The sequence below is a fragment of the Theropithecus gelada genome, chromosome 16 (genome assembly GCF_003255815.1).
Source record: "Theropithecus gelada isolate Dixy chromosome 16, Tgel_1.0, whole genome shotgun sequence".
Taxonomy (NCBI): Eukaryota; Metazoa; Chordata; class Mammalia; order Primates; family Cercopithecidae; genus Theropithecus; species Theropithecus gelada.
This window is the reverse complement of record NC_037684.1, coordinates 13,260,564-13,285,567: the sequence shown is the minus strand read 5'-3', so window position 1 is coordinate 13,285,567 and position 25,004 is coordinate 13,260,564. Positions and strand designations below refer to the sequence as shown.

Sequence of the window (25,004 nt, the reverse complement as noted above, 5' to 3'; positions counted from 1 at the left end):
CTTCATCCCTCCACCACACCACGCCCATACGCATCAAACCCTTGGCAACCACAGATTTTTTTTTTACTAACTCCATTGTTTTGCCTTTTCCGGAATGCCATATAGTTGAAATTGTGCAGTACGTAGTCTTTTCAGACTGGCTTTTTTAACTTAACAATATGCATTTAAGATTCCTCCATGCATTTTTTTTGCCTTGATAGCTCATTTCTTCTTATAGCTGAATAATATTTCATTATCTGGATGTACCACAGTTTATCCATTCACCTACTGAAAGACACATTGATGGTTTCCAGTTTTTGGCAATTGTGAATAAAGCTGCTATAAACATTTCTATTAGTGACAAGCTTTCTACTCATTTGTATGAATACTTAGGAACACAATTGTTGTATTATATGGTAAGACTGTGTTTAGTTTTGCAAGAAACTGCTAACAGTCTTCAAAAGTGGCTGTAACTGCTGGGTATGGTGGCATGCGGCTGTAGTCTTAGCTACTTGGGAGGCTGAGGCAGGAAGATTGCTTGAACCCAGGAATTTGAGGCTGTAGTGCACTATGATTGTGTGCTTGTGAATAGCTGCTCTCCAGCCTGAGCAACATAGCAAGACTTTGTCTCTTGACAAAAAGTGGCTGTACCATTTTGCATTCCCACCAGCAATGAACAAAAGTTCCTGTTGTTCTATATCTTTGCCGGTGAACTTTGGGGCTGAGGACTCTGCTTTTATGAGTACAACTTTTTTAGATTACACATATGAGTGATAGCATGCAGTATTTGTCTATCAGGCTTATTTCAGATAACATAATACTTCCAGTTTCATCCATGTTGTTGCAAATGGCAAAATTTTCTTGTTTTTTTAAGACTGAATAATATTTCATTATATATATATGTGCCACATTTTCTTTATTTCATTAATCACTCACTATATTCTCACTTTTCCCCATGGGAAGAATTGTGGGCTAATGGAGGCTCTCTTGGCACTGAGCTGTACTTCCATAGGGCAGGGGTGATGTGGATAATATGAAACTATACTTTTTGCCCTCTTCAGTGCATCTGTTCTTGGATTTTTTGCTCCAATGGGGTCCTGGAACTTCTCTGCTAGACTCTTAGACTCTTAACAAAGGTACTCTCATATGTGGGTGGTTGTCAGAATTGGTTCATTGTTGGGAGATGACAATGGAAAACTCAAATTCTTTTTTTTTTTTTTTGAGACAAAGTCTCACTCTGTTGTCCAGGCTGGAGGGCAGTGGTGTGATCTCAGCTCACTGCAACCTCTGCCTCCCGTGTTCAAGCCATCCTCATGCCTCAGTCTCCCAAGTTGCTGGGACTACAGGCATGCCCCACCATGCCCGACTAATATTTGTATTTTTGGCAGAGACGGGATTTCACCATGTTGGCCAGGCTGGTGTCAGACTCTTGACCTCAAGTGATCCGCCTGCCTTGGCCTCCCAAAGTGCTAGGCTTACAAGTGTGAGCCACCGCGCCTGGCTGGAAAACTTAAATTCTTCCATCTTGCTGATGTTATTTCTCAAAGAGGTTTTTGAACAAAAAATGATGAAAATAATTGCTAACATGATCACAATAACATTCTGGGTATGTGACTATTAAAACATATATTTTAATCAGGATATACATAAATTTTTGCCCTGCATTTTTAAAATGCAACGTGGTATCTAAGAATTTTTCCATGTTGTGACATCTTTCATAATTTTTTTTGCATAAGTTGTTTGCATTTTGAAAGTTATTTATATAACAGTAAAATGGGGCTGAGGGTGATGGTGCATGCCAGTAATCCTGCACTTTGAGAGGCTGCAGCTGGCAGATTGCTTGAGGCCAGGAGTTCAAGACCAGCCTGGGCAATATAGTGAGACCCTGTCTCTACAAAAAAAATACAAAAAATTAGCCAGGTATGGTGGCAGTGTGCTGTAGTCCCAGCTAGTTGGGAGGCTGAGGCAGGAGGATCACCTGAACCCAGGAGGTTGAGGCTACAGTGAACCGTGATTGCACCACTATACTCCAGGCTGGGGCACAAGGCAAGGCCCTGTTTTTAAAAAAAGGGATAAATTGTAGCATATTCACATAGTAGAATACTACATAGCAATAAAAAATGAACTACTTCCAACACAACCATATAGTTTTTTTTTTTTTTTTTGAGATGGAATTTGACTCTTGTTGCCCAGGCTGGAGTGCAGTGGCACGATCTCAGCTCACTGCAACCTCTGCCTCCTGGGTTCAAGTGATTCTCCTGCCTCAGACTCACGAGTAGCTGGGATTACAGGCATGCGCCACCATGCCTAATTTTTTGTATTTTTAGTAGAGACGGAGTTTCTCCATGTTGGTCAAGCTGGCCTTGAACTCCCAACCTCAAGTGATCTGCTCACCATGGCCTCGAACTCCCAACCTCAGGTGATCTGCCCACCATGGCCTCCCAAAGTGCTAGGAGCCACCGCGCCTGACCCTAGATGAATCTTAAATATTATGTTAGGTGAAGGAAACCAGATTCAAAAGGGTATAAACTGTATAAATCTATTTTTATGAAATTGAAGAACAGACCAACCTAATTATGGTGACAGAAGTTGACAACTATGTGGGGGTTCAGAGCAGTTTGGGCTGAGAAGGGGCACAAAGGAATATCTGGGATTCTAGGAATGTTTTGTATCCGGGTTGGGTGTTAGTTACATGGGGAGGTGTGTGTATTTAGTGAGGTGTACATGTAAGATTAGTTCATTCTACTGTATATGTTACATGTCAGTTATAAAATATACAAATAAAATGTATGTCGAAGAAAAAAACTGGAAAATACAGAATGGCACAAAGAAAAATGACTCATAAACTCAAAGATGAACATTATGCACATTGTGATTTATGTCTCCTTATGCCTTCTATTCCCATATTTGCTTATTATAAATATATTTCTGATATGACACATTTCTTTTAGCCTCTTTTAATTTAACAATATATTATGTATACTTTTCCTATTTAAAGATTCCTTCACATAATTTTTAACCGCAGTGTAGCATTTTTATGAGTGTACATATTCTAAATTGATTAATCTGGTAAGTTGAAATATAGGTTATTTCCAGTTTCCCAGTGTAATAAACAGTTCTGATATGAACATCCCTTATGAATTGTAGTTTTTGAATTTACTTTAAGCAGTCTTTTCTTATCCTATGTTATATTTCTCCTAAAAGTTTTAAGGTATTTATTGTTTATAAAGGATGGGATTTATAAATACTTTTGCAAAGCCTTGGATTCATTTTGTTTATGTTGTGAATTTATGAATCAATTTTTTTCCTGTATGGATAGAGAATTGTCCCAGCACTGTTTCCTAAATAGTGCATATTAATTTCCCTCTAATTTGTAATGCCACCTCTGCTACCTATTTAATTTTCTTTTTTTTAATTAAAAAAATTATTTTTTAACTTTTTTTTTGTTTTTAAGAGACAGAGTCTTGCTGTGTTGCCCAGAATGAAGTGCAATGGTGCATTCATAGCTCACTGTAACCTTGGATTTCTGGTCTTAAGGGATCCTCCTGCCACAGACTCCTCAGTAGCTGGGACTACAGGCATGCATCACCACACCTGGCTAATTATTTATTTATTTATTTATTCATTTTGAGACAGAATCTCACTCTGTTACCCAGGCTGGAGTGCAGTGGTGTGATCTCAGCTCACTGCAATCTCTGCCTTCCAGGTTCAGGCAATTCTTGTGCCTCAGCACCCCCAAGTACCTGGGACCACAAGCGTGCCACCACACCTGGCTTTTTTTTTTTTTTTTTTTTTTAATTAATGGTAGAGCAATTTATTTTCTTTTGGGTATATAACAAGTAAGAGGATTGCGGGGTCAAATGGTAATTCTTTTTTTTTTTAATTATTATTATACTTTAACTTCTAGGGTACATGTGCACAATGTGCAGGTTTGTTACATATGTATACATCTGCCATGTTGGTGTGGTACACCCATTAACTCGTCATTTACATTAGGTGTATCTCCTAATGCTATCCCTCCGCATTCCCCCCACCCCATGACAGGCCCGTGTGTGATGTTCCCCATCCTGTGTCCAAGTGTTCTCATTGTTCAATTCCCACCCCTGAGCGAGAACATGCAGTGTTTTGTTTTCTGTCCTTGTGATAGTTTGCTGAGAATGATGATTTCCAGCTTCATCCATGTCCCTACAAAAGGCATGAACTCATCCTTTTTTATGGCTGCATAGTATTCCATGGTGTATATTTGCACGCCTGGCTCATTTTTTGTATTTATTTATTTATTTATTTTTTATAGAGATGGGGTTTTGTCATGTTGCCCAGGCTGGTCTCCAGCTCCTGAGCTCAAGTGATCCACCTGCCTCGGTCTTTCAAAGTGCTAGGATTACAAGTGTGAGCCACCCACGCCTGGCCTAATTTTTTTATGTTTTGTAAAGACAGGGTGTCACTATGTTGCCTAGGCTGGTCTTGAACTCATGGCCTCAGGCCATCCTTCCACCTCGGCTTCCTGAAGCACTGGGATTACAAGAGTGAACCGCTACACCCAGGCCCTCTAATTTTCATATATGTGTGAATTTATATTTGGACTTGATTCTGTTCCACCGTTCTTTTTCTCTAATTTGTCACGTTTGTTAATTAATGATAAGAAAAGTGCTTATATATAGTAAGGCATATCCCTCACTTTATTATTTTCCTTTGGAATTGTATCAGCTGTCCTTTGTTTTACTCAGCCATTTGAATTTTAGAATTAGCTTATAATCTTTAGGAAAAGTTCTGTTGGAACTTTTATTGTAATTGCACTGTATTTATAGATTAATTTGGAAAGAATTCATGTATTTACATTATGAAGTTCTCCCATTCATGACAAGATATAGTTCTTCATTATTATTTCTTCCTATCTTTCAATAACATTTTATAATTTTATTTTTAAAAGATTAGATGCTTTTGGTTAGATTTATTCTTAGGTAGCTTAAAGTTTCTGTTTCCATTACAAATGATATATTTTTAAAATTACGTTTTTAATTGTTATTGCTATATCAAACTGGTGTTTGATTTTTATTTATCTTATAATTGTCTTATTAACTACCTTGTTGAATTATTTTACAAGTTTGTCCACAGATTATCTTAAATTTTCCATATAGATAACCGTATTGTCTGAATAATGACCGGCTTCTTTCTCATTTCTTTCTAATTTCATCATGATTTTGTTTCTTACTATGCTGGCGCAGACTTCCAGTGCGTTGTTTATCACAGGCAATGAAAAAGACATCCTGGGCCGGGTACGGTGGCTCATGCCTGTAATCCCAGCACTTTGGGAAGCCGAGGCGGGCAGACCACAAGGTCAGGAGATTGAGACCATCCTGGCTAACACGGTGAAACCCCGGCTCTACTAAAAAACATACAAAAAATTAGCCGGGCGTGGTGGTGGGAGATTGTAGTCCCAGCTACCTGAGAGGCTGAGCCAGGAAAATGGCATGAACCGGGAGGCGGACTTGCAGTGAGCCGAAATCGCACCACTGCACCCCAGCCTGGGCGACAGAACAAGGCTCCGTCTCAAAAAAAAAAAGAAGAATAAAAAAAAGAAAAAGACATCCTGGTTTTGTTGCTTAAAGGAGCAATTACTAGTATTGCACCCTTTATTGAGATGTTTGCTGTGGTTAAAAATTTTTTAATTGACAACTTCATTGAGCTATAATTTAATTCATATGCTTAAAATTTACCTTTTAAAAGTGAGTTCTGTGGGTTATTTTTATATTATTTTATATCTTCTATACATATAATATATTTTTATTATATATTTTTATAGTCATTTTTATTTAAGGAAATTTGCCCTGATTCTAGTTGGCTAAGAAATTTGTCATTATGATTATCAAAATTTGTAGAAATTAATTTTTACCAAAGTAGTATATCTATAGAATTTAAAGAGTCAATTAGTTCTGTTGAGAAAAGTATTCCTCTGACCCACTCCTCAATCCCAATTCTCACTTTTATCTCTTGTAGTGGTTTTTTCTGATATTTAACCACATTTAAAAAAATAACGTGGGTTCTGCTTCTTTTGAGTTTTCAATTTTAGATGTTCTCTGTTGACTTTCTCTTAATTATAATGATGATTTAGCTCCTTTAGACACACACACACTCTTCTCTGACATACACACACGCATACGCGCTCTCTTCCTCCTTTGCTTCATCCTTTTCTTCCCTTCTTTCTTTTATCTCTTCACTCTTTATTCTGCCAGTATAGTTATATTGATATTCAGTGTGGATATCATCATGTGTATGTATTATTATAGCTCATGATAGTAATGTAATGTAGCTTACTTGATTATATTTTTATACAGTTTATGTATGTTTCCTAAGGAACCATAATTAACTTTTTATTTATTTTTCCATTGCTTAGTTTTCTATTTTTCTACCCCCCCCCAACCCAGCTGCCAATATGTGGGTAACCTAATGGGAATTGAGCTCGGAGTCCTCTCATGATTCAATATGTAGTATTTCATTTAGCCCTTCTGTTTTTAGTACAGCGCCTCACCTTTAGTAGTTTATATTTTCTATATTTTATCAGAGTAAATTGCCAGTGTTCTGCCAGTGTTGGAGAAGGATATTAAGCCTTGATGTAAGGTGTTGCTGAGGGGACTTCATTTTTCAAAAAGAATAGTTTGATATTTGTATTTCATTGCAGGGCTGCATATTTTTCCACATTCATGTTGTCTTTCTTGTTTGTTCTTTGTTGGTTTGTTTTTTAAGTCTTTCTACTTATTTGTATTCTTTAATGTTTTGTTCAGTAAGGCTGATTTTTACTCTTATAGATTTGTGTTGTTTCACAATATATCTGAATACTAAAATGTATCGTTCTTATTTATCCTATTTCCTCGTTTTATTTTCATTGAACACATTTTATTGTCAGACATCAGAGTTGTCACCAATATCTTTTATTGCTTCAGTATCCAGAATTTTCTCTTTTACAATCTGGGAAACATACTCTTCTGTTTTCTTATAATTTTGTCTTATTGTCCACACTTTCATCCATTATTAAAACTTATGAGCCATGTAAAGACCAATGAGCCAGTTAACATACATTTTGTTATTTAACATGTATTGTTTCCTTAAGTCATTTAGCTTTGCTTGTGATGTAGTCATATTATTCTCAGCATCAAAATTACTTTCTGGAAATAATTCATGGATTTAAGGCAACATATCAATTCTTTAAAGACTTTTGGAGAAGCTACTTGCTATATTTTTATTTAATTCCTAACTTCTGAAAGGCACCAAATAATACCCTGATTGACCGAGAAGTAATGAATCTTCTAAATACTAACTTATTATTGAAGAGTCTTTGACTCTGAGGAGAATTTTGCTAATATGGCAATCTAAAATACATTGATAGTATTGTGCTGTTAATAATTGTCTTAGTCTGTTTGTATCGCTATAAAGAAATACCTGAGGCTGGGTAACTTATAAAGAAAAGAGGTTTATTTGGTTATTGTATAAGAAGCATGTCACCAACATCTGCTTTTGAGAACCTTAGCCTGCTTCTAGTCATGGCAAGAGGTGAAAGGGAGCTGGTTTGTACAGATCATATGGCAAGAGAAGAAGCAAGAGAGAGAAGGCAGGGAGGTGTCAGGCTCTTTTTAACAACCAGCTCTCATGGGAACTAACAGAGCACTAACTCACCTCCTCTCCACCTAGGGAGGGTGTTAATCTATTCATGAGGTATCTACCCGCCATGATCTCAAACCTTCCGATATGCCCCACTTCCATTACTGGGGATCACATTTCAATATGAGATTCGGAGAAGTCAGACTACCAAACTATAGCAATTCTGTTCACCTAAAATTTCAATGCATGTTTTGTTTGGGTTTCATTATATTTTTGAGAAGTTTCTATTTCCAATTCCCTCCCAACCCCTCTACACTTAATTTGGTAATTTCTTATAGGGACATTTTTCTGCTGTTCTTCAAAAAGAGGAAAAAATCTCACCAATTTATGGTAAAGAGGAGGCAAGAGAAGTACCTATTATTAGTGCATCAACTCAAATAATGCTTAAAGGACTTTTTATGGTGCTTGACTATCTTTTTAGGCAAAATAGCAGGTAAGTGAAGATAACTAATGTGTATTTTCCTTTAAAAATAGCCTAATTTGGGTGCTAGCATGTGTTTAATACATACCAATTTTGGGTGAGTAAATAGGAGAATTGAAAACAAGTGTTATAGGTATTATTACATATTTGCTGTTATTGACACAGGCTTAGAGGAATTGAAATTAGTCTGATGCTTTTTTGAGACAGGGACTTGCTCTGTCACCCAGGCTAAAGTGCAGTTGTGTGATCACAGCTCACTGCAGCCTTGACCTCCTGGGCTTAAGCAATCCTCCCACCTGTTTCCTGAGTAGCTGGGATTACAGGTGTGCACAGCCCACACTCAACTAATTTTTTATTTTTTTTGTAGAGATGAGATCTCACTATGTTGAACAGGATGGTCTTAAACTCCTGGCCTCAAGTGATCCTCCCACCTCAGCCTCTCAAAGTGCTAGGATTGTAAGCGTGAGCCCAACCTGGCCAAAATTAGTCTTTTATATTAATGAATATTGAAATCATTAAATATATTTAATTAAATCATATTAAATTTTTATCTTCTATTGCTAAAGTTTTCTTATGTTCCTACAGTGTCAGAAAGTCCCTTTTTTATTGTACGAAGTGTGGAAAATGAAAAACAACCAATCCCTCTCATCCTATAACTTAAGTTATAGTAGAACCTAGTTCTGGTATTTTTTTGTGTATGTGGTAAAATATACATAAAATATACCATTTTAACCATTTTATGTATACAACTCCATGCCATTAAGTACAGTATGTTTGCAATGTTGTACATTGTACTCATTTCCAGAGATTTCCAGAAATTTTTTTATCATTCCAAATAGGAATTCTGTATCCATGAAATAATAACCCCCTAGAGTCTTTCCCCTCATCCCCTGCTAACCTGTATTCTATTTTCATCTTATGAAGTCCTTTTTAGGTATTTCACATGAGAGCGATCATACAATGTTTGTCTTTTTTTTGTCTGGCTTATTTCAATTAACTTAGCACAGTGTTTTCAGAGTTCATTTATGTAGTAGCATATATCAGAATTTCATTCCTTTCTATGGCTGAATAACATTCCGTTGTATATATATACCACAGTTTGTTAATTTGTTCTTATGTTAATGGACATTCGGGTTATTTTCATCTTTTGCCTATTGTAAACAATGCTACTATGAACGTTGGTGTACAAATATCTGAGTTCTGCTTTCAGTTCTTCTGGGTGTATATAAGTACCTAGCAGTGGAATTGCAGGATCATACGGTAATGCTGCATTTAACTTTTTGAGAACTCACTATACTGTTTCCCACAGCAACTGCATTATTTTCCATTCCCATTATCAATGCACAAGGGTTCCAGTTTCTACACATCCTTGCCAACAGTTTATGTAGCAGCATATATCAGAATTGTTATTTTGCTGACACTTGTTATTTTATTTTTTTATAATAGCCATCCTAATAGGTATCAAGTGATTTCATCTGGTTTTTATTTGTATTTCCTAATGACTAGAGATGTTGAGAATCTTTTCATGTGCTTATTGGCCAATTGTATGTCTCTTTTGGAGAAATATCTGTTGGAGTCTTTTGCCCATTTTTGAATTACTGTTTTGTTGTTGTTGTTGAGTTGTAGTTATTTATATACTCCGGATGTCAGTCTTGTAAGAGATATATGCTTTACAAATATTTTCTCCCATTCTGTGGGTTGTTTTTTCATTTATTGATAGTGTACTTTGATGCAGAAAAGCTTTTTAATCTTGTTGAAATCCAATTTATCTTTTTCCTTTTTTGTTGTTGCCTGTACTTTTAGTGTCACATCCAGTAAATCATGACCAAATCTGATATCATGAAGATTTCCCCTTTGTTTTCTTTTCTTTTTTTTGAGACGGAGTCTCGCTGTCTCCCAGGTTGGAGTGCAGTGGCGTGATCTTGACTCACTGCAACCTCCACCTCCCGGGTTCACGCCATTCTCCTGCCTCAGCCTCCCAAATAGCTGGGACTACAGGCACCAGCCACCACGCCCGGTTAATTTTTTGTATTTTTAGTAGAGACAGGGTTTCACCATGTTGGCCAGGCTAGTCTCAAACTCCTGACCTCGTGATCTGCCTGCCTCAGCCTCCCAAAGTGCTGGGATTACAGGTGTAAGCCACCATGCCCAGCCACATTTTATTCTTTTTAAGCTTAGCCATTTTCTAGATTGATATTGAAAGTAGTTATAAACTGGATGGTATCACAGATGTCATTTGGTTCAGCACCTTCATTAAAAGTAGATGAAGGCTGAGACTCAGGTTTCAAAGGAATGTAAGAATTTTATAAATTTGTTGCTAATACTTTAAAAACTTTCAGTAAAAATTATCTTTCTGTTTTCTCATGTAATAAAAAAGTATAACCCACCTTTTAGTTTCTTTAACCATAATGCTGTTTTCTATTTTGTAACTCATCATATAGTAGAGCATGCAGAGAGCTCTGGACTGGGAGTTAGGAGGCCTGGATTTTAATTCTGCTTCTGCCCTGACATATGTAATGTTTGAAAATGAGGTTAGGAAGTAGCTGGTAAAAGATAGATGGTTAGATGATTTCTAATATTCCCTCTGAGAATCAGTTGATTCTATGATTTAATGACTTAATTAATATCTGAATTACTGAATTTAATTAATGGTAAGGAGAATGTTATTTTTGAATAGGAAAGTACCAGCTCTTTCAAATGAGTTTTAATGTAATCAGTTTCTATATTGTATGTAGCTGGGTCATAGGTTTTACAAAGTTTTGCCACTTAATTAGCATTTTCTTTGCATCTAGATTTGCAGATGATTATAAAATTGCAATTCAACAGACTTACTCCTGGACAAATCAGATTGATATTTCAGATAAAAATGGGTTGTTGATTCTACCAAAAAATAAGAAACATTCACGACAGAAAACGGCAGTTCGTGTGCTAAACTTTTGGTGCTTAAATCCAGCTGTGGTAAGCTCATCATGTAAATGGAGATTTTGTCTTCCTGCTCAGTACCAGCATTTTAATAAATGTGGTTGACTCTTTTAAAAATAGTTGTTTGTTGTTGTTGTTGTTGTTTTGAGGCAGGGTCTTGCTCTTCACCCAGGCTGGAGTGCAGTGGTGCAATCTAGCTCACTGCAGCCTTGACCTCCTGGGCTCAAGCGATCCTCCCACCTTAGCCTCCTGAGTAGCTGGGACTATAGGCAAGGGTCACTATGCTCGGCTAATTTTTCTATTTTTTGTAGAGACGGGGTTTCACCATATTGCCCAGCCTGGTCTCCTAGACTCAAGCGATCTTTCTGTTTCAGCCTCCCAAAGTGCTGGGATTACAGGTGTGAGCCACTTTGCCCAGCCTCTTTTAAAGATAATTTTATTTATCTAATGTTGTTTTCTTTTAGGCCTTTTCAGATATTAATGGCAAAGTTCAGACTATTGTTTTGACATCTGGTACATTATCACCAATGAAATCCTTTTCGTCAGAACTTGGTGTTACATTTACTGTCCAGCTGGAGGCTAATCATGTCATTAAAAATTCACAGGTTAGTTGTTTTTTTTTTTTTTGAAGGCCTTCAGTGTTTCTACTTACTTCAGTATAACTCTATATAAACAAGTTAGAAGGTACTTGAAGTGCCAGGAAGTAAATCTTGATAGGAAATTCAACATTCCAGTTTTATAATAAAAGAAAATCTGTCAGCTACTTAATAGTGTGTCTACAGAAGGAAATAATCCAGTCACTGGGGATGCAAAAGGCTGTATTTCAGCTTCTTCTTTTAAATAAGTTTTAGTTTTGTAATGAAAACAAAATTTTGATTTATTTAGTTCTCATGGTATAATTATTTGTATTTTATCTATCTATCTATTTATTTATTTATTTATTTATTTTTGAGACAGAATCTCGCTCTGTTGCCCAGGCTGGAGGGCAGTGGTGCGATCTTGGCTCACTCAGGTTTAAGCAATTCTCCTGCCTCCGCCTCTCGAGTAGCTGAGATTACAGGTGTGCGCCACATGCCTGGCTAATTTTTTATTTTTTATTTTTAGTAAAGATGGGGTTTCACCGTGTTGTCCAGGGTGGTATTGAACTGCCCTCAAATGATGCACCTGCCTTGGCCTCCCAAAGTGTTGGGATTACAGGCCCCCATGCCCGGCCTATTTATATCTAATTTATTTATCTCTGTATTTTTAATTTTACTTTTATTTTTTCAGACACAATTTTGCTCTGTCCTCCAGGCGGGAGTGCAGTGGTGCGATCTCAGCTCACTGCAGCCTTCGCCTCCTGGGTTCCAGCCACTCTCCTGCCTCAACCTTCTCAGTAGCTGGGATTATGAGTGTGTGCCACCATGCTTTGTGCATTTTTGTATTTTTAGTAGAGATGGGGTTTTGCCATGTTGGCCAGACTTTATTTATCTTTTTAGAGACAAGGTCTCGCTATGTTGCCCAGGCTGACTTCAAACTCCTGGGGTCAAGCAGTCCACCCGCCTCAGCGTCCTGAGTAGCTGGGACTACAGGCATGTACTACCATGCCCAGCTTGTATAATTATGCTTCTCTTTTCCATTAGACTATAGTGTATCCTGATTCTTCCTTTTACATTCACATTCTTCCTCTGTGCCTAGATTAATAGCTGGTATTTAGCAAGTGTTCAGCACGTTTGAATATCTGAAATGAATTAAATGTACTCTTATGAGTCCTATGATTTAAGATTTTAATGTTTTATAACGATGCCTACTAAATGTTATTTTAATTTTTGTAGAAATGTATAGATTATCATTTTTCATTATGCCTTCTGGTTTCTTTTTATGAAGTATTTTAAAGTAGTTAGGTACACAGGTGATGTTAAGCTGTGGTTAATGCTAAAGTGGTTAAGTTAACATCACCTGTGTGCCTAACACAAGGCTAGTTCTTTGTTAAGCTATATACACAGGTTTATGGTGGGAACATTTGTGGTTCTCACAATTACCTGGGAGCAACTACGGCATTTGGTAGTTGGGAACCTAGAATGCTAAACTCCTATATAACTAAGAATTGTGCTTTCCAAATGCCAGAGTGTTCCTGTTGAGAAATGTGACTATCAACAGCAGTGAAGGAAGAATACATGTTCCACATTTTCAAGTTGCTTTCTTTAGAGACACAGATAAATATAGGAAGTTGGTAAATTCAGCATACGTTTTCTCATAAGAATGTTATTACAGGCTCTACGTTCTCAACCTACTGCACAGAAGTCCATTTAACCTGTAATGTCTCTGAATTATAATAATGTAGTTGTGCAGCTGGATTCTGTTATACTATAATATTTTCCTTCAACTTAAATTTTTTAAAAACTTTAATTGTGGTAGAATATACATGACATAAAATTTGCCATCTTAACCATTTTTGAGTATACAGCTCAGTCTTATTAAGTATGTATATATTGTTGTGCAACCAATCTCAAGACATTCTCCTCTTGAAAAACTGAAACTCTGTTCCCATTAAACAATAGCTCTCTATTCTCCCCCTTCCCCAACTCCTGGTAACTACCATTCTACTTTCTGTTTCTCTGAATCCGATTACTATAAGTACTCCATATAAGTGGAATCATAAAGTATTTGTCATTTTTGTGACTGGCTTATTTTACTTAGCATAATGTCCTCAAGGTTTGTCCATGTTGCAGATAATGTCTTCAAAGTTCATTTATGTTGTAGTATGTGCCAGTTTCTTCTTTAAAGGTGAATAATGTTTCATATGTGTATATGCCTGTGATTTATAATAATATATATTTGGTCTTCCACTCCATTTCTTGGCATACAACTCCTAAAATCCTTAGAATCTCCAAAGTGATATTTTGTATGCTAATGAGATGACTAATGGTAGGGGGCCCCTAGGTAGCATCAGGATGGGGGCTGGTCTCCGGAAAGACCAAGACATGATAGGAGAGTTGGGATTTTCACCCCCATTTCTCAACCTCTGGGGAGGGCCTGGGGGAGATGGTGCTAAAGGTTAAATTTATTTTAATATCTAGTGGTTTAATCAATCATGCCTACATAATGAAGCCTCCATAAAAACCTAGAAGGACAGGGTTCAGAGAGCTTCCAGATAGCTGAACACCTGGAGGTTCCTGGAGAGTGATGTGCCTGGGAATTGAAGCTCTGAGCCCCTTCCCACATACATCTCTTTATCTGTGTCCTTTGTAATATCTTTTATAACAAATCAATAAGTGTAGGTAAATGTGTCCCTGGGTTCTATGAGCAGCTCTACCAAATTAATTGAACCCAAGCAGAGGGTTGTGGGATGCCCGATTTCTAGCGGATCAGTCAGAAGCACAAGTAAAACAACTGTGACTGGCAACAGAAATCAGGGGCAGTCTTGGGAACTGAGCCCTCAACCTCTGGGATCTGAAGTTATCTTCCAGTAGATAGTGTCAGAATTGAATTGAATTAGAGGACACCCAATTGATGTCTGTTGCAGAATTGATTGTTTGCTTGGTATGTGGAGAAAACCTCCCACACATTTGGTCACATAAGTTTTCTGTGTTGACTGCTGTGGTGTGAGAGCAAAGGAAAACGTTTGTTTTTTTCTACTCAATGCTACATTTTGATAATTTATTCATCTATTGATTCTTTCAACTGTATTTCAAAATAATTAGAAATTTCAGAAAAGTTGGAAAGGTAATATTAATATTGTGAGTATCTTTATATCCTTCACCTAGATTCATCACTTGTTAACATTTTGCACAATTTCTTCTGTCTCTCTCCGTCTCTTTACATATAAGGGAGATAGAATTGCAAATAACTGTAAGCTGTGGTGGGTATGGTTTTTTTCTATGACTAAGGATCTTTGAGCACCAGTGAATTTTTGAAAGAGTAGTTCCTGTCATTTTTGACACTTGCCTATGGCAAATTATACTGGCCTTCATCCCCAGTATTTTGGAATTATCTGATTCTGCTATTGGTATATATTCATCATTTCACTTGTTCATTTATTCACCTAACAAAAATTTGTTACATGCTTACATTTTGCAAAGCTATTAAGTAAATAAAGACAGATACAACCTGTTTTGCTTTCAAAGAATTTTCACTCTAAGAGAATTTAGTGATCTGCCTAAAGCAAAACTTTTATAAATTAAATCTATATACAATTAATTAAAGGTAATAGAAAAACCCCTGACAATTTAAAAATAAATTTTTGTTAAACTTGTTGCTTGATCTTTTATGTAAATACTTCCAAATAAATATTAATTTCCATGCATTTTTCAGGCATAACTCTAATAATGACATATTCATATTCTAGGTTTGGGTTGGTACCATTGGGTCAGGCCCCAAGGGTCGGAATCTCTGTGCTACCTTCCAGAATACTGAAACATTTGAGTTCCAAGATGAAGTGGGAGCACTTTTGTTATCTGTGTGCCAGACTGTGAGCCAAGGAATTTTGTGTTTCTTGCCATCTTACAAGGTAAGAGAATGTTTCTTGTTTCTTTTGCCTTTAAATAATCATTTACATTTTAAACATTGTCATGCTAATTTAAATATTACCACAGTAAGCTTCCTAGGGTAAAGGCAACAAGGTAATAATTATAGTTTTCTTTTTTTTTTTTGAGACGGAGTCTCGCTCTGTCACCCAGGCTGGAGTGCAGTGGCCAGATCTCAGCTCACTGCAAGCTCTGCCTCCCGGGTTTACGCCATTCTCCTGCCTCAGCCTCCCGAGTAGCTGGGACTACAGGCGCCCGCCACCTCACCTGGCTAGTTTTTTGTATTTTTTAGTAGAACGGGGTTTCACCGTGTTAGCCAGGATGGTCTCGATCTTCTGACCTCGTGATCCGCCCGTCTCGGCCTCCCAAAGTGCTGGGATTACAGGCTTGAGCCACCGCGCCCGGCCTAATTATAGTTTTCTAAACATCATATATTATTTTACTTATTTTTTGATTAAGATACTGCCTGATCATCCTACCTCTGTTTTACTTAAAAGTCTGAATGAGCAAGGCTGGACATGGTGGCTCATGCCTGTAATCCCAGCAGTTTGGGAGGCTGAGCTGGGAGGATCACTTGAGCCTAGGAGTTCAAGACCAGCCTGGGGAACATGGTGAAACTCTCTGCCTCTACAAAATACAAAAATTAGCTGGGCGTGGTGGCACAGACCTATAGTCCCAGCTTCTTGGGAGGCTGAGGTGGGAGGATTGCTTGAGCCCAGGAGGTTGAGGCTGCAGTAAGCCATGATTGCACCCCTGCACTCCAACGTGGGCAACAGAATAAGACTCTCTTTAAAATAAAATAAAACAATCTGAAAGAATGAAAGTCTTCAAGTAATGTTAGTTATATAGGAGAAGTGTTTATGTGTACATTATTTTTATTCTTAGGGACAAGTTGATATTTTCAGAGTAGAAAGGAAAGGAGCATTCCTTTTTATTTTCATAAATTACATTTCTGAATGTTTCATTAAAGTTAATCTAAGCTAAATTTTCTTTGCTGCCCTCATTTTACTTCATGTATCTGGCCAGAAGAATTTTGTTGTTGTTTTTAGAGTCACTCTGATTTTTAGTATTTTTTTTTAGTTAATTTGAAATTATTTAGTATATTTTGGTCCTCCTAATATTCAAAGCATTGAAACCACATATAATTCCTGAAAGTAACATCACATTGTATAAAAATCTAACCTAAATCCAATGTAGAGAAGTGGCATTCCTTCTCTTTTTTCCACAGGAAGTTATACCTCTAAGGACAGAAGCATTTGGAAATAATATATTTGAATGATAATATTGATACTTTTGATTCCTCTATTGTCTTTTTATATATATGTACTTTGATAGCTAGGGATACACTAAAGCAATTAGTCTCTTGTAGATAAATTAAAGGATTTGTTTTCAAAAAGATAATCAGATAATTTTTTACAAGAATATCTAAAAATAAAATGGACATAAACATTTTTTAAAATTCTTAATAGAAAACAAGATGTATTCCAGTGTGAACATCTACACCAAGCAGTTATATTTAGGAAAACTAGTAATTAAACTTGACACTAAGTCATACAATAAAACATGTAGGGAGTTGGTCTTACCTAATAAAATTTGTAAAACTTTTAATTCTTAAATATGGAGACAAATATCTTCTGGGAAATTGGAAGAAAAGTTATTTATGGGATTATAGAAACTGTACTCACTCCACAATTATGTAAGAGATAAAAGCAAAATCTTATTGCATTGCTAAAACCTTTTTATATTTTCCAGTCATAGTCACAAAAAGGGAGATAGGAGATGTCTGGGTGACATTTTTCTGCTAGGCTTGGAATACATATAGCAGACAGTATGAATTTTAGTTACAGACATTTATAATTGGGTGACTAGACACTGTAACATTGAAATAACTTTTTAGTGATTGTATATATATTAGCAAAATGAATAGATTATTTTTCTGCTTCTACCTTTTCAATTAAAAATAAAGACACAAGAAATCCTTCAAACATATTTTGTTCCCATTTAGTTTATCTCTTTGATTAATTGTGAAATTAATTGTTCTGTGGGTTTTTGTTTAATTTTTTTGTGGCGTAAACCAGTAAACATTTATTATCTCATAGTTTCTTTTTTTTATTATTATACTTTAAGTTCTAGGGTACATGTGCACAATGTGCAGGTTTGTTACATATGTATACATGTGCCATGTTGGTTTGCTGCACCCATCATTTATATTAGGTATTTCTCCTAATGCTATCCCTCCCCGCTTCCCCCACCCCAAAACAGGCCCCGCTGTGTGATGTTCCCCACCCTGTGTCCAAATGTTCTCATTGTTCAATTCCCACCTTATGAGTGAGAACATGCGGTGTTTGGTTTTCTGTCCTTGTGATACTTTGCTGAGGATGATGGTTTCCAGCTTCATCCATGTCCCTGCAAAGGACATGAATTCATCCTTTTTTATGGCTGCATAGTATTCCATGGTGTATATGTGCCACATTTTCTTAATCTAGTCTATCATTGATGGACATTTGGGTTGGTTCCAAGTCTTTGCTATTGTGAATAGTGCTGCAATAAACATACATATGCATGTGTCTTTATAGTAGCATGATTTATAATCCTTTGGGTATATACCCGGTAATGGGATCGCTGGGTCAAATGGTATTTCTGGTTGTAGATCCTTGAGGAATCACCACACTGTCTTCCACAGTGGTTGAACTAATTTATGCTCCCACCAACAGTGTAAAAGCGTTCCTATTTGTCCACATCCTCTCCTGTATCTGTTCTTTCTTGACTTTTTAATGATCACCATTCTAACTGGTGTGAGATGGTATCTCATTGTGGTTTTGATTTGCATTTCTCTGATGACCAGTGATGATGGGCATTTTTTCATGTGTCTGTTGGCTGCATAAATGTCTTTTGAGAAGTGTCTGTTCATATCCTTTGCCCACTTTTTGATGGGGTTGTTGTTTTCTTATAAATTTAAGTTCTTTGTAGATTCTGGATATTAGCCCTTTGTCAGGTGGGTAGATTGCAAAAATTTTCTCCCATTCTGTAGGGATGGGAGCCTACAGAATGTTCTGTAGGCTGTTCACTCTGATGGTAGTTTCTTTTGCTGTACAGAAGCTCTTTAGTTTAATTAGATCCCATTTGTCAATTTTGGCTTTTGTCACCATTGCTTTTGGCGTTTTAGTCAGGAAGTCTTTGCCCTTGCCTATGTCCTGAATGGTATTGCCTACATTTTCTTCTAGGGTTTTTATGGTTTTAGGTCTAAGATTTAAGTCTTTAATCCATCTTGAATTAATTTTTGTATGAAGTGTAAGGAAGGGATCCAGTTTCAGCTTTCTACATGTGGCTAGCCAGTTTTCCCAGCACCATTTATTAAATAGGGAATCCTTTCCCCATTGCTTGTTTTTATCAGGTTTGTCAGGTTTTGTCAGGTTTTGTTTTTGTCAGGTTTGTCAGTTAATTGTTCTGCAGGTTTTTGTTTAATTCTTTTAAACTTTTTGTTTATTGTCTGCTTGTGTTGGTTGTATTTGTCTTTTTAATTGATCTGTATGGGCTTTTAAATATATAGTATGGATAGTAATCCTTTATAATACATATCATAGAAACTTTCTTATTTGTTATTTGTCATTGAATTCTTCATTTTAATTTCTTTTTTAGTTTTAAATAATTTATCAAAATACTTCTTATACATTATTAAATAATGTTAGAATGGTTATAATGAAAAAACAGCAGCTCCCTTCACTAATACTGTTCCTCCTTTCTTCCCAGTCCCACATCCCCAGAGGCTTCGCAGGTCTTTTATTTATTTTTCTGATATTTATTGTCATTTCTGATTGTGGTGAAATATGCATAACAAAATTTAACTCTGGTTTTTTTTTTTGTTTTTTTTTTTTTTTTTTTGAGACGGAGTTTCGCCCTTGTTGCCCAGTCTGGAGTGCAATGGCGTGATCTCGGCTCACGGCAACCTCTGCCTCCCAGGTTCAAGTGATTCTTCTGCCTCAGCCTCCTGAGTAGCTGGAATTGCAGGCATGCGCCACCACGCCTGGCTAATTTTGTATTTTTAGTAGAGATGGGGTTCCTCCAGATTAGTCAGGCTGGTCTCGAACTCCTGACCTCAGATGATCTGCCCACCTCGGCCTCCCAAAGTGCTGAGATTACAGGCATGAGCCACTGCCTTTGGCCTTAGCATTTTTTGTATGTGTACAATTAGGCACATTTGCAATGTTAGACAACCGTGACCACTATCTATTTCCAGAACTTTTCATCATACCAAATAAGAACTCTGTTCCCACAAAATAACTCCCCAGATTCCTTTTCCCCATTTCCTGTTACCCTCTAGTATTCTTTGTGTCTCCGTGAATTTGGCTATTGTAGCTACTTCATATAAGTGGAATCATACAATATTTGTCCTTTGTTTCTGATTAATTTCATTAACCACAAAGTTTTCAGGGTTCATCCATCTTGTAGCATACATCAGAATCCTTTTTATGGCAAAATAATATTTCATTATATATGTATATATGTGTATATATATATGTGTGTGTATATAGAGAGATATATATATCTCTCACATTTGCTTATCCATTCATCTGTCGATGGGTATTTTGATTGTTTCTACCTTTTGCCTGTTGTGAATAATGCTGCTATGAACATTGGTGTACAAATATCTATTTGTGACCTTGCTTTCAATTCATTTGGATATATACTTAGAAATGTAATTTCTGGATCATGTGATAATTCTAAATTTAACTTTTTTTTTTTTTGAGATGGAGTCTCGCTCTGTCACCCAGGCTGGAGTGCAGTGGCACCATCTCGGCTCATTGCAACCTCCGCCTCCCGGGTTCCAGTGATTCTCCTGCCTCAGCCTCCCGAGTATCTGGGATTACAGGTGTGCGCCAACACGTATGGCTAATTTTTGTGTATTTTTAATGGAGACAGGGTTTTACCATGTTGACCAGGCTGGTCTTGAACTCCTGACCTCAGGTGATCTGCCCGCCTCAACCTCCCAAAGTGCTGGGATGACAGGCGTGAACCACCGCGCCCAGCCTAAATTTAACTTTTTGAAGAACCACCAAACTCTTTTTTTAATAGTCAGTGCATAATTTAGATTCCCACCAGGAGTGCACAAGGATTCCAATTTTTCCACATTTTTGCCAATATTTATTTTATGTTTTTTTGATAATAGCCTTTCTAATGGGTATAAAGTGTAGTGTCTCCTTATGGTTTTGATTTGCAGTTCCCTGAAGACTAGTGAGGTTAAACATATTTTCTTTTTTTTTTTTTTTTTTTTGAGACGGGGTCTCGCTCTGTCACCCAGGCTGGAGTGCAGTGACCGGATCTCGGCTCACTGCAAGCTCCGCCTCCCGGGTTCACGCCATTCTCCTGCCTCAGCCTCCCGAGTAGCTGGGACTACAGGCGCCCGCCACCTCGCCCGGCTAGTTTTTTGTATTTTTTAGTAGAGACGGGGTTTCACCGGGTTCGCCAGGATGGTCTCGATCTCCTGACCTTGTGATCCGCCCGTCTCGGCCTCCCAAAGTGCTGGGATTACAGGCTTGAGCCACCGCGCCCGGCGTTAAACATATTTTCATGTGCTTATTAGTAATTCAGACATCTTCTTTAGAAAAATGCCTATTCAAATCCTTTGCCCATTTTTGCATTGAAATCATTTTTAGTATATTCACAAAGCTGTGTAATCGTCACCACTGTCTAATTCCAGAATATTTTTCTGACTCCAAAAAGAAACTCCTTACTCATTAACAGTCACTGCCTACTCTTACCTGCTATTCCCTAGTATCCACTAATCTGCTGTTTCTATAGATTTGCCTTTTCCGAACATTTCATCTAAATTGAATCATACAATATATGACTTTTTGTGTCTGTCTTTTTCACATAGTGTAATGTTTCCATGTTCATCATTATAGGATGAATTAATACTTTATTCCTTTTTATGGCTGAATAATATTCCTTTTACTTTGAACCTATTTGTGTCTAAATTTAAAGTGTGTCTTTTATAGACAGCATATAGTTGGAGCATTTAAAAAAATTCATTCTGCTTATCTCTGCCTTTTAACTGGAGTGTTTACTCCATTTATGTTTAATGTAATTAGTGATAAGTTGGTTTCTACGAATGCCACTTTGCTGTTTGTTTTCTGTGTATCTGGTGCCTTTTCCCCCTCTATTTCTCTCTCATTGCCTTTTGAATCTAATAGATAGATATTTTCTAATGTGCCATTTAAATTTTTCTAATGTGTCACTTTAATTCCCTTGGCTTTTCTTTTACTGTGTATTTTTTAGTTATTTTCTTAGTGGTTGTCCTGGCAATTATAGTTAATATCTTGCGTAGTTTGGATTAATACTAATTTAATTTTCAATAGAATGCAGAAGCTTTAATCCTATGTAGCTGTTTTTTTATCCTACCTTCTTTGTGTCATTATTATCATAAAAATTACATCTTTACACATTGTATGTCTCTCAACACAGATTTATAATTATTACCTTTTGCAACTGACTTTCAAATCAGATAGAAAAAAATTAAAAACAAAGAATACATTTTATATTGTCTTTTATATCTATGTTAAAACACATTTTATACTGTCTTTTATAACTACCTTGTAGTTATCTTGACCGGTGCTCTTTAATTAATTCTTAATATGGACTTGAGTTACTCTCCAATGTCCCTAAAAGCTTATTCTTAAATAGAATCTGAGCCTTGTAGCTGGCTGTCTCTGTTGTAATCCTCTGCTGTTGTTCTGGAGCCCTGTTGATGTTGTGGTAAGGTATGGGGAATGGGAAGCATCTTCTAATCCTATGATTATGTCTCAATCTTTTAGCATCACTGTGTCCCTTGCCTGTGACCTTCACAAGTGTTTCTGAACTCTTCATTCATATCATAAGATTAGATAGCAGGGAACTGCAGTTTAGGAAATGATCCCTTCCCTCATATTGGATAAGGATCTGGTAAAATCTTCCTTACTGGCAGACTGGCCTTTGTTTTAGAGAATGCGTTGGACGTATTTCAAAATGGTGGTTTTTTTCCTTCCTCCTGCCAGAAACAGTAGGATTTTTCTTGGCTCTTTACTGTGGGGACCTGGTGGGATTTTTGATGGTAATATCTTAAAAAATGTGGGCCCCCTGGCAAGATTGCAGCCCCTAGGAGTTTCTTACCTATAAACTAGTTAACATTTTATCTCCAGCAATTCATTAAAATTATCTATTTCTGTCAATTTGTGTTTTAGTGGGCATTGTCCTAGTAAGCATGTCTTGACCATGATTCTGTATATTTACCTGTCTCTCCAGATTTCAGGGTGGCAGTTTGCCTTGTGACCTTAGTTCTCAGATGGATCCCAGAAAAGTCATTGATTTTTAGTTTAACTTTTTTCTGTTGTAAAACAGGTGTGATGACTTCCAGTTCTTTACATATTGGAGCTGAAATCAGAAATCCAATAAAATTAGCAAAAATAAATTTGCTATTGAGTTTCAGAATCTAGACATAAGAGCAGACCAGCACATTATTATAATCTTTTGTCAGTACCATTGTCAGTTCTCACACAGTACAGTGACTGCAGTTATTAAATGTATTGATACTATGCCATTTCAAAGGGGTTTGACATTGACCATGCAGAAGACAGAAAGCCTACATTAGAATTCATTTCAGGGGGACATCAGGAACCAGGATTGAAATATAATTAGATGGGTTGTATTAGTTCTATGTTGTTGCATAACAAATTACCACAAAATTAGCACCGTAAAACAATACACATTTATTATCTTACTCTTTCTGTGGGTCAGGAGTCTGGGCATGGCTTAGCTGGCTCAGTGTATTACAAGGCTTCCAGCGGGGTCACCTGTGGTTGTGGTCTCACTAGAGACTTGACTGGGGAAAGATTGGCTTCCAGGGTCCCTCAGTTTGTTTGCAGAATTTATCCCTTGTAATTTTAGGACTGAGTGAGATACCCAGTCTTTTGCGAGCTGTTGACTAAGGATGACTCTTAGGTCTTAAAGGTTGCATTCAGGTCCTAGTCATATGGCCCTCTCAACAACATGGCAGCTTGTTACTACTACTGCTTTTCTTCTTCTTCTTCTTCTTCTTCTTCAAAGCCAACAAAGGTGTCTCTTCTATAGGGGGGCATTGTATCTTTTAAGGACTCTTACCTGATTAAGTCAGGCCCACCCAAGATAATCTCCCTTTTGATTAACTCAGAATCAATTAAGGTAGACACTAATTACATTCATAAAATCTCTTCATCTTTACTACATAATATAATCTAATCATAGGAGTAAAATCTTATTTTTATCTCACAACGGGGAGAAGTTTATGCAGGTTGTATATAGGGAGTGGGAATCTTAGGGGCCATCATAAACTTTTTATCCCAGGGATTACTTTATCAGGGTAAGAAAAAGGTTAGGAAGAACCATTAGAATAAAGATTTGTGACTATGGCATATGAAAATATTAATAAAAGTGAAATTATATTTATGAAATTTAGGTAGCAGAGGTATCATAACTGCACATAATAAGCTCTCCATAAATGCTTGATGAATAAACACACAAATGAATGGAGACTAACTCTTATTGTTCCAAGTCTTTCTTACTGCCTTTGAAGTTAGTAGTATTTTAGAACTACAAACTAAAATTCCTGTGCTTTGCTTGTAAAGCAATACATCCTAATTCCACATACTAATACTTATTTTGTATTGAGAAAGAACTTTAAATATCTTTAGTTGAATTTCTTTAAAATACCAGAATATTTATATTGAGAGCCTTGCTTATATTTAAGATCTTCCTGAGAAATCTCATAACTTTACTTCACATTTATTTTTATTTACTTAATCCATTGAAGAAATTATTATTGAGTACATACTTTGTGCAGAGTATTGCACTAAGTGCTGTTAAAGATTCAAAAATGAACAAGTTACTATCTTTTCAAGAAGATTTCAGTTTGGGTTATGGTATAAAATAAGTATACACATCCTTGCATTATTTGACAAAATTTATAATCACTAGAGCAATTAAGAAGAATGATAATGGAATTAAGAGTAGGAAGAGATCATATGTGATTGAAGCAGAGAAGCTTCCTAGAGGAGGTGGTTGGTATTTCAGTGGGTATTAAAGAAAGGTGTATAGATTTCTTTTTTTTTTTTTTTTTGAGACAGAGTCTCGCTCTGTTGCCCAGGCTGGAGTGCAATGGCCGGATCTCAGCTCACTGCAAGCTCCGCCTCCCGGGTTTACGCCATTCTCCTGCCTCAGCCTCCGGAGTAGCTGGGACCACAGGCGCCCGCTGCCTCGCCCAGCTAGTTTTTTTGTATTTTTTTAGTAGAGACGGGGTTTCACCGTGTTAGCCAGGATGGTCTCGATCTCCTGACTTCGTGATCCGCCCGTCTCAGCCTCCCAAAGTGCTGGGATTACAGGCGCGAGCCACCGCGCCCGCCCAAGGTGGTTAGATTTCTACTGGTAGATGTGGGAGTGAGGAATATAGTATTCTGGACCGAGGAGACATGTATTAGCAGAGGCACAGAAAATATTTTCATAATCACAGAGTT

General features: G+C 36.9%; 1 protein-coding gene across 1 annotated transcript in view; it reads left to right on the top strand.

Moving 5' to 3' along the window:
- BRIP1 (BRCA1 interacting protein C-terminal helicase 1) overlaps positions 1–25,004 on the top strand; it is a 181,528-nt gene that overhangs the window by 67,033 nt on the left and 89,491 nt on the right. The window contains exons 11-14 of the mRNA XM_025362438.1: positions 7,914–8,068; positions 10,849–11,014; positions 11,443–11,583; positions 15,306–15,467. Coding sequence (XP_025218223.1) covers positions 7,914–8,068; positions 10,849–11,014; positions 11,443–11,583; positions 15,306–15,467 — 624 coding nt within the window. The remainder of the gene's footprint in view (positions 1–7,913; positions 8,069–10,848; positions 11,015–11,442; positions 11,584–15,305; positions 15,468–25,004) is intronic.